Source organism: Raphanus sativus, chromosome 7 (genome assembly GCF_000801105.2).
Source record: "Raphanus sativus cultivar WK10039 chromosome 7, ASM80110v3, whole genome shotgun sequence".
NCBI classification, from domain to species: domain Eukaryota; kingdom Viridiplantae; phylum Streptophyta; class Magnoliopsida; order Brassicales; family Brassicaceae; genus Raphanus; species Raphanus sativus.
This window is the reverse complement of record NC_079517.1, coordinates 17,975,635-17,986,377: the sequence shown is the minus strand read 5'-3', so window position 1 is coordinate 17,986,377 and position 10,743 is coordinate 17,975,635. Positions and strand designations below refer to the sequence as shown.

The 10,743-nt window shown below is 34.9% G+C and overlaps 2 protein-coding genes across 2 annotated transcripts in view; one reads left to right on the top strand and one right to left on the bottom strand.

The window, feature by feature from the left end:
- Window positions 1–10,743, top strand: part of LOC108814888 (triosephosphate isomerase, cytosolic-like) — an 82,623-nt gene that overhangs the window by 37,278 nt on the left and 34,602 nt on the right. The window lies entirely within an intron of this gene.
- LOC108860935 (uncharacterized protein At4g04775-like) lies at window positions 4,687–5,452 on the bottom strand. Its single transcript, XM_018634774.2, has 2 exons — window positions 5,206–5,452; window positions 4,687–5,126 (listed from the first exon to the last, which is right to left on the bottom strand). Exons 1-2 carry the CDS (start codon window positions 5,450–5,452, stop codon window positions 4,825–4,827), a joined length of 549 nt encoding a protein of 182 aa, XP_018490276.1. The 3' UTR covers window positions 4,687–4,824.

Genomic DNA, 10,743 nt, shown 5'->3' with positions numbered 1-10,743 from the left:
AATAAAATACAAACATAAAATCATATTATTCTTGAAAATACTGATTGATTACTAATCTTTGTTTTTGTGGCATTTTCTATTAAAAAAAAACATAAACCGTAATATGACAATACATAAAATTGCGTTAGCATCAGCATCATTTTTTCTTTATGAAATGTCACATGGGATATTAGAGCATCATTATTGGTTGTATGTTAATCAAGTGTCCTTAAGTTAGTTTATTGTTTTTTTTATGCTAAGGGACTTTGCTAAGGACATGGCTTAAAAAAAAGAGATTATTGGTAGACCCTATTTGTATCTTAAGTTAAATTTTTTTTTTTTGAAGAAGTAATGATATAAATCTATTTATATAAAAGAGACTTTCTATCTCTCCCGTGATGTCCACCTTAGATGACACGTCAGTAATTAGGTCGTTGAGAGACTGACACGTGTTGATTAAATGAAACGCGGCGTGTTGATTGTTTGTGTGGCTTATGAGCTTGGTTTTGGGCTTCGTCTCACGGTTGTGTATGTGCGGCCCAGCGAGCACAGTGGTAGAGCGAAACCCTAATCACGCTTTGATATCGTCTCTCACTTTCTTGTGACGGCGACCATGACGTCTGATTTTCCCCTCTCTTTATGAAACGGGGTGGGAGTAGATAACTTCGTCTTTATGCCAGTTGATTCAATCGCCCATTACAAGCTTTTCAATGCGCCGTTATTCTCTCAGAGATGGTGTTGAATCCGTATAAATATGTGAGTACTTCTCCTATCGAACTCATCATCTATTTTTATCTCTAGCAACATACTGATTCGTGTTGTTATGGCTAATTCCAGAGTTTTCTTCTCTGACTTGAAGTCCGGCAGTTGCTCCTCCGTCGTCGAGGCAGGCTGTTGCGGTTCTGGGAGGCGAGAAATATCGACGTAAATGTAAGTTCGTCTCTTCAGTTTTTTTTAGATTTGTGTTCGATCATTTTCTAATTGTTTGCTCACAGAGACATGTGGCTGCAACACTGAAAGCGAAAGTCAAAGAAAATGGCGAAGCATCCCCAAGCCGTCTCATTCCGGACCTAAAATATTTGGATCAGATACTGTTCCGAAAAGAGACCTGTTTGTGGAGGTTGATAATGACGAAGAATGGTTTTATGGTCCGCTGGGTGTCAAGTTAAGAAGGCAAGAACGTGGTATATGAGTTTTGAGTTTCTTTGTGATCTTGCATTTGATTGTTATTGTATATGAAAAGATCAATGGAAATTTTAAAAACTTTCTTCTCTTTCTGCAGGAATCTGTTTAAATGCATTTTTGTTTGACGTACTTTGTGTTCAGAGATTCCAAGAGACACGTGTTTTGGTGTGTTTGTCGATCTCTTAGTCTTTGAAACGTGGCTGAATATATTCTCCACGCAAGGTCAAAACGGAAGTCACTTTGGACCAAGGCCTGTGCCACCACTGATTCCAAAGAAATGTGACTGGGATGAGCTGGATTACTCTAATGGTGCCATGATCGAAAAGGTTTGTATATTCTTCTGAAGGCAAGTTTTGATCTTAATTATTGATAGTTATTAGTATAGTATCATCCTGTTAAGTTCAATGCAACGTAGTTTCTGTATTGGGTTTCATTTTGCTAATTTGGAAGTTGGTCACTTTTTCTGTCAGCATTCCTTCAGTGAGATTGTGAAAGCTTATTGGAGAAGAACACCAATAGCAGTGCAACGTATTCTTCCATCTCTCTCAGATAATTGATTGATGATGTAACCTCTCTCTTTTGATATTCTCTCCTAGAATTCCTGTGTTTCATAAGTTCCATACTTGCAATGATGAAGTCAGCGTCTATCAATCCCAGATTTCATTGTGGAAATAAGCTACTCGCTACTTAAGATGCAGCCTTCTTTGCCATCCATGGATATGACAATGTGTTTGTTTGTAATTACAGGATGGCAATGGTGGCTCCGGTAATGAAATGCCAGGAATAAACACACTCCCAACTACGATCAGTCGGTGTTGATGAAAATGAGAAGGAACCATTTACTGAAACAACCACTGGTGGTCCCTCCGACAAAAACTCTCTGTCTTTAACGTCTTCCACAGCAGCTAAGGAAAAGCAACGCATAGCATAGTTGTAAGAATATGCGGCTTAAAGCCAGAGAAGTGTCTACTAGAATAATGCTTAAGCATATAATAGTTGTCACTTTTATACCCACATCTGCTGTGTATTATTTTCCCTAAACTATCATACAATCATATTAAGCTTTTCTTATCACGTTTGCAAACAGGAAGCTTGCAAACATGAATGTTTGCGTGTTTAACCTAAAAAAAAAGGTAAAAACAATTACAAAATCTAAAATATTAAGTCGTACAATAATTTTGTATAAACCAACAAATGTAAAGGCTGTTAGAAATTATTGCTCAAAAAGAAGTTTTTTTTCACAAAATTGTTAATATATAATAAATCAATGGGGTAGCAGTTAAAAAAATAATAAATCAATGAGGTCAATGTTAAAAATTATTTTCTACATTTATTGTTTAAATATATTAAATTCGTTCTAAGGCTAAGATACGTATATGTTCAAATTACCGAACACAAAATCTAAAGTTATTTTATTGTACTTAAATAGATGTTTTAAAATAAAATAAAATAAAATAAAATCTCAACTATAGTTTTAATACTGATACGTAACTAATATATATAATTATTTTCTAAATTTATTGTTTAATTACATTAAATTGGTTCTAAGGCTAAGATACGTATATGTTCAAAGTACGGCGAACATAAAATCTAGAGTTATTTTATTGTATTTAATAGATGTTTTAAAATAAAATAAAAGCTCAACTATAGTTTTAATACTGATATGTAACTAATATATATATGTACATATTCAACAAAAGACATTATATAAAAAAACAGAATGAAATTAGATAATTTATACGAAAACAAAAAGAATTAAAATATATATACCAACATAATAAAAATAGAATACAACTTTACCAATAATCACAATAATCATATTAAAAAATTTAGTCCATTCGAACAAAAGTGATTTTGAGTTTCTTATAACAAAAGAGTTCAATGGAAAAGAATGATGATTTAAAAAAAAAATATTACAAAAATAACATTCAACACATAATTAAAATAAAATCATTTAATCTAAAAAATGTTAAAAATAATATATAAACAAATTCCCGCGCGAAGCGCGGACTTACCCTAGTAAACATATAAAAGAGAAAAAATTGAAAATATCTAAAAATTACAAACTTAAAAAAAAACATTACAAACTTTAAAAAAAATTACGAACATCATAATTTAAAATAAACATTACAAACATTAAAAAAGAAAACATATGAAAATTACAATCATTTTATTCAATTCATAGATACTTATAAATTATATGTTATTTGGAAGATGTCCAAATTTATTCCATATATTTTCAATCAAATCATGTTTTAATCGTTGATGGGTTTGTTCATCCCGAATTATTTTCTTAGGATCAATTGTATTGCCGGGATTTGAACGCAAACCGACGGAATATGAACGCTCCACACCTTCTCCTTCTCCTTCTCCTTCATTAAATTTGGAAATGTTACGGAGAGTGTATGATCTTCGTTCATCTTAGACAATCATATTATGAAGTATGATACATGCTTTCATAATATTTTTTATCAATTTTTTATCCCATAAATTAGATGGGTTTTTAACAACGGCGAATCTAGCTTGTAGGACTCCAAAGGCGCGTTCAACATCTTTTCGCACAGATTCTTGGGTTTTAGCAAATAAAGCTTTTTCGGACCCTGTGGTAGTCGGATAGATTGAATAAAAGTCGCCCATTTCGGATAAATACCATCCGTCAGATAGTAAGCCAAATGATATTCTCTTCCGTTGACGTGGAAGTTGATTTCCGGAGCTATTCTGTCAATAATATCATCAAAAACAGGTGATCGATCAAGAATATTAAGGTCGTTCATAGTACCTGGAGCTCCAAAAAAACGTGTGCCATATCCAGAGATCATAAGAAGCTACCGCCTCCAACACAAGTGTTGGTTTTTCGGTTCCTCGTGAATACATTCCTTTCCAAGAGCTGGGACAATTCTTCCACTCCCAATGCATACAGTTGATGCTTCCAACCATCCCTGGAAATCCCCGTTCTTCTCTGAAATAGAGCAGTCTTTGAAGATCCTCCAGTGTGGGACGTCTTAGATATTGATCGCCAAACAAGTGGATTATTCCGGCCGTAAACTGGTGCAAACATTTCCGAGCAGTTGTTTCAGCAAGTCGTACATATTCGTCAACTGTATCAGCCCCACCACCATATGCCAGTCACAAAAAAACTGAAAGAAGTGAACGCAAGGAGAAGAGGGATGATTTGAATCGCAAGGAAAAGAGAAATAGAAGTGCAAAGAAGTGCATCATCACCGTCTTATATTTATATTGCCAATGCGATGCAAAGAAGTGCATCTTCCCGTGATACTATAGTACATCTTGTGATGCAAGTTTGTTTCTTTGTTTCTTTTGACATCTTGTGACTTGTGACTATGATTTGTTTCTTGTGACTATGACTTGTGACCATATTTTGTTTCTATGACTTGTGACCATATTTTGTTTCTATGACTTGTGACTATTGTTTGTTTCTTTTGTGCACACTACAAACGTCACTAATAAATTCCGAAACATTAGAAAAGGTTGATTACAAAAGGTTCATTACAAAGTGGTTCATTACAAAGCATAAGGAGCATACATATCAGACACTAACCATAACGTGCATAGCATACAAAGTGGTTCATTTCCATAACGTGCATACAATAACCATAAGGAGCATACATATCAGACACTAGCTTCTCCTCATGTCTTCATTTACTTAAACATGAGGAGCATACATATAGAAACTAAAACAATAACCGCCACACCTACAAAGCCTTCAAACCCATTGCCAAACCTTGATTTCTCCTTACCTAAATCAGACACAAGCTTCTCTAGCCTGATCACTTTCTGCTCAGTCTCATAGTCAGTCAAAAGGCTAAGATTATCCACCTTTTCAGCCAGTTGAAGGACGTGTACATCCCGAGCTCTCATCTCCTCCATAAGCGCCACATCCCACCATTTCCAAACATGGCACTCTCCATCATCCACACTCTCACATGTGTAGTATCTTCTACCTGTTGCAAAAGAGTGAAATGTAACCATTTATTACAGTTTATAATGCTTAATACACTTGACTTCACACGCAAATTATACCTAGATCATTCATACTCTTCGATGTTGCAAGATGAGGCTTCCGACCACAGTAGCATGTCTGTGGAAAGCCAAACTCAACCTCGGGTTGAGGAGGGTATTGAGCAGCCGCACGAGCATTGTTTGCGCTTATCTCAGCTTGGTCCCGGCGGATAAGATCTTCCGTTTCGCTAAAGACACTGTCGACTGAGTTCCCTAAACCATAATACACTGACTCCGAGGGTTGTGTGTAGCTATAGTCTTGTCCCATGGTTAGTTTAACCTGAAAAAATGATCACAGTATTAATGCAGGAAGAGAGGGCAAACAGATAATATAAACAGAAAAGAGTAATACCATAATGTCAAATGCAAACAGATAACATAAACAGAAAAGAGTGGCGCTTAAATAACATACAGCAAACATATTTAACATAAATAACATAAGGAAACACGAACTACAAAGATCATAAATAACTTAAGGAAACAGAAAACATAAACATAAAAACAGAAGCAAACAAGAACAAGTTAAAGAAATAAGATAGGCAATTAAACTAGAGAAATTTTAAAGACATTCTTTAAGTCTCAGATCAAGTCAAGGAGCTTATTCTTCACAACTTCTTCAGCCTCAGATAATGGTTGTTTCTTCGCCAGGAGAGTGTCTAGTATGGCCAGCTTTGAGAGGAGCTCCTTCTTCTCCAAATCCTCCTTCATTTCCCAAATGGACGCATACTCTGCAACAGACTTCCCTTTAGCTCCATTCCTTCTGGCTTTAGCAGCCTTTACACCTTCTGGCTGCACCTCATGATCACCAACACTGGCACTTGAAGCTTGGGAAGATGGCTCACCTGTTTTCCTCTTTAAACTGCCACTCTCTTTAGGAGGGTTAAGGCTAGCCCATTTCTGCTCAAACCTCAAAACACACCAGGCATGCTCAATGGTAAATTTGATATTTTGATCAGAGAAAAAAGGTCATGAGCCTTCTTGAGAAGATCAGTGTCACTCTGACCACTGGTAAGTTGTCTCTCTGCTGCCGCAAATGCAGCGCAGAACTTGTTGACGTGATCGTTGATTCTGTGCCACCTTTGCTTAATATGATTTTCCTCTCTCTTACCACCCTGCTTTGTAGCATGCTGACTCCCATTATAATAGTCTAGTACTCGTTTCCAAAACGTCCCACCCTTTTGGTCATTTCCAACAATAGGATCTTTCGATGTGTTTAGCCAAGCACTGATGAGGACCTCGTCATCAGCTGGCGTCCATTTACGCCTCTGACTTCGCTCAGCTGCTGTAACTTGGGGTTAAGATGGAGCATCAGATAGTTGTGAACTGAAAGGAGGGATCTCTGATGCTCCTATGTTTACAGTAGAAGGAAAACTCTCGTAAGAGAAGTTTTCATGGAAAAGACCTTCGTGTAGACTGTTAAGATGGACTAGATAACTAGAATTATGACTAGATGGATTCCTTGAATCCATCACTATAAGAACAGAGAAGGGACTAAAGAAGAGAAAGCGGATTGCTAACTGGTTTTAATATAGAAGAGGGAAAGAAGATGATGGAGATTTATATGATAGAATGAAGATGATGTTTGTGGTTTAATAGGTAGCAACAAACAAGTAGTTACTACTACCTAACCATTGTACTATAGTTATTAAAGCAAACACAATTTCATTAATTAAGAAGCAATCAAGTATCCTTTACAAGTTCATTAAATTAAAATGCTTCTGGTTTCAAATAAACTTCTCTTTACTCAGGCTTAGCAATTCATTTTACTAACTATCCAATATATTTTTAAAAGTATTTGGTTGCAAACAAACTACACTACAACTAATTGCTTCAATCCGTGAAAACATATCTAACAAAGCATTAAAAACTAATGTCATATCACAACCAATTAACCATCACCTACAATTGGAGCTATAATTGAAGCAACCATTAATCGGAGCTTAACAATGTCATATCACAAGAACATTAAAGCTGATTACAGCATAGAAGAGCAAACAATCAAGAAAGACATTCATTATTTTCAACAACTTCTTACTGTCAATTTCAATTTCAAACGACTACATTAGCTCTTTATTCTCTCAGTGAAGACAAAGACAATATTCAAGATATTTAAAACCCTCAATCTAGACCAAAGTTCAGTTTATAATTCTTTAAAAACAATACAAGTTTTATCGCGGAAGACAAACACAGAACAAGAACAATTACAACAATTGTTTTCAGTTTATAATTCCTCAAAAACCATACAATTACAACAAACAATCAAACGAAAATGCATGTCATAGGCAGATGAGAACAATCACAAGAGTGACTCAGACACAGACGGACAATCCTAAATCAAAGACACTCGTTTCGGTTCCAGATGCAATTGTTGAGGACACTCCTAAAACAAAGGATGAGGAAGACTAACCGGTTCTCGGCGAGGTGTGAAGGAAAGAAAAGAGGCTGTCTCGGTTTGAGCTGCAATTGGCGGAGATCCGTCACGAATGACCTGAGTAATGGAGACTCGTTTCGATTCATTCTCGCTTGGGGTAGCAATCGCCGGTGAACCGTGAGGACTGATCGATTTAGCTTCACAAATCCGCCCAGAACCACCGCCGAATTGTATCGACCTGAAGAGAGAAGAAGAGACGAAGAGAAGAAGAGAAGAAAGTGATTGGAATCGAAGAAAAATGCCGTAACCTACACCGCTCACACTAACTTCTCCCCTCCTGACGCGTGTCGTTAACAAACGACACAAAAATCTCTTAATTAACAAACGTTTGCTTCGTATTTTAGCCTTTTTCATTTATTTTAAATGCTTTAATTACTAACATATCACACTATCATACCCCAATAATGATGCTCTTAGAATCTAATTTATGATAATTTGTTTGTTCAGATTTCATAAATTTATAAAAATAATAAGAACTTCAAAAAGAGAATAAATAGAGAAAAATAGACATGGAATATTGAGAGTCTTATTAATTATGATTTATGAAGATTGAATAAAAATAAAATGTAATATATGAGATACTGATAATTTAATTTCATTTTTATAGTATTGTTTGTTTTCACATCTATTTTATCCAAAGAAAAAAGAAATAAATAACTCAAATCTGGCGTCTAAAGCCGTTGTCTTATGGGCTTTTTAGCCCAGGCCGGCCCTGGACTTAGGCTCATTTTCATTGACTTCCGAATGGCGTGCGTTTCACACTGGTAGGCCGCCACCACCCACCACTCCATGCTTGCGCCCATTCTGCATCTCCTAGCCACCATGCTCCCAAGACCATCCATTTATTATCAAATAATAATAATATTACCTTTTTATAATATTATTATTAATTTTGGGGGTAAAAATAATATACTCATAATAACTTCGGAACCAAAAATCATGAATAGATTTCATATAACGATTTAGGTTATGATTATTACTGGAATTCGATCAGAAAAACTTAGGATTCCAAAAGAACTGAACCCAAATATTTCATTAGCATCCGCAAATAGTATTCAAATCGTAATCAAAAGAACAAGATTTATAATATACTCAAAGCTGAATGATTATGAATGTGTATACCCAGATAATAACTCTAGTAAAATCTATTTCAGGAAAAATAATATTCAGTAAATCACTACGGGGGGCTTATTGGAGTTGGAGTTTAAGAAGATTTTGAGGATTTTAAAATTTAGTGGAATTAGAGAGTTTTGTTAAATTCAAGGGTTTTGATAGAGATTTAAAAGGGGGTTTTGGTAGAATTTGGTAGGATTTGGTAAGATTTTTTTTAAATATTTTAATAATAATTTTAATGGCTAAACTACAAATAAAACGTCTGTTTGTTAGATTTATATTACATACATATATAATAGAGACTTACCAATAATACTACTATATGATATAAAGAAACAAATGCATGTAATGAGACATTAGTAAATATGATGAAAAATTTGAAACGTTCTTTTAATAAAATGAAGAATTCAAACAAAAGTTCATTTCTTATTTTTCTAAAAATCCAAAATAAAATTTTACAAACTATTTCGCTTCGAACTTAGCTTCATTGTGAGTGTCTTCCTAATAAATCCTGCCAATAATGCAATAAATCATCTCACACATATCAACCAAGTAACCATTGTAATTTATCAATGTCATTGTCAACCATAAATATTTATATAAAGAAAGATTTATACCTTACTTTATGCGCATATCACCGTTGAGATCCACTAATAATAGCAGCATTCCACATATTTGAAGCAATTGTTTCTCTCCATTCATTAGCAAGTTCTCTTTGTTGTTCTTGTGTGCCAGGAAATTGAGAACCACTAGTATTTGGTTGGGTAGCACTTTGTTCATCAGAAATCTCTTCCGGAGGAAATTCATCTGAACGGCAATTCTGGCGGAGATAGTTATGCAATGCAGCACATGCAAGTACTAATTCTGCTTGTGTCTTATATGGAAAAGAAGGTGCAGATTTAAATATCAGAAATCTTGATTTGAAAATACCAAAGATCCTTTCGATGACGTTTCTTAAACAAGCATGGCGGTGGTTGAACATTTCTTCTTTATTTCTGGGATCACTATCTCCTCCCGTAAATTCCTTGAGATGATATCGTGTACTTCGAAATGGAGTTAGGAAATTTTTCCGGTTGGCATATCCACAGTCAGCCAGATAAAATTTTCCTGAAATATTATAAAGTACAGTATAATTAGAAAGATACAAGACTGTAAATAAAATAATGTATCTTAAGCATACATAACATCTTTTCGTATGGAATAAGGTATGTACCTTCGGGGACTTCAAATTTATTGTTACTTCTCGTTAAAGCATCACTTAAAACTTTTGCATCATGAGCTGAACCTTCCCAACCAGTAAGGACATATATGAATTGCAAATCGAAATTGCATGCAGCTAAAACATTCTGAGATAAGATTCCTTTTCTGTTTCGATAACTAGCAGCTTCATTTCCTACTACCATAGCAGGAATATGTGTTCCATCAATAGCTCCAATACAATCCTAAAAATATAAATACAATTACTAACCGATAAAAATAAACAAAAAGTTACAAGTTTTACATACCTTAAAGTATGGATAAAATCTTGTGCTTTCTCTTATATTTGAAGGCACACCATTCCCTGGTTTAGACATCAAACTTGGACCAATGCTGTTTATCGCCCTTAAGATTTTATTAAAGCTCTGACTTATTGCGAAACTTGATCTCTTGAACACATCTCGAGGAAGAATATATCTCGTGCTCTGGCCAACAATGAGCAAAAATGTGGCAAGCATTTCTTCAACGGAAATCCATCTTGTATCTCTTAAAGATGTTTTTTCTCGGATAAGAATGCACAAATCCAAAAAAACATCTGGATACATACGATATAAACCTCGAAAATGTTCTGGATCTTCAGTTAAAACATTTTGTATATATTCATTTCCAAGTCTTGTGGTTGGCTTCTTAATGGGACGTTGAATTTGTGAAACTAGACAATGTGCTAGAAAGCAAACTCTCACATTGATAGTTGACATCAACTGAAGTATATCCACGTCTGATTGAGATCTCTTTTTCCTTTTTCTACATTTTCTTAA

Excerpts from the sequence above, each read along its gene's own strand:
- LOC108860935 (XM_018634774.2), bottom strand. The coding sequence starts at position 5,452 with ATGGGACAAGACTATAGCTACACACAACCCTCGGAGTCAGTGTATTAT. Across the intron at positions 5,127-5,205 it reads GAAGAGTATGAATGATCTAG|GTAGAAGATACTACACATGT; the intron begins GTATAATTTGCG and ends CTTTTGCAACAG.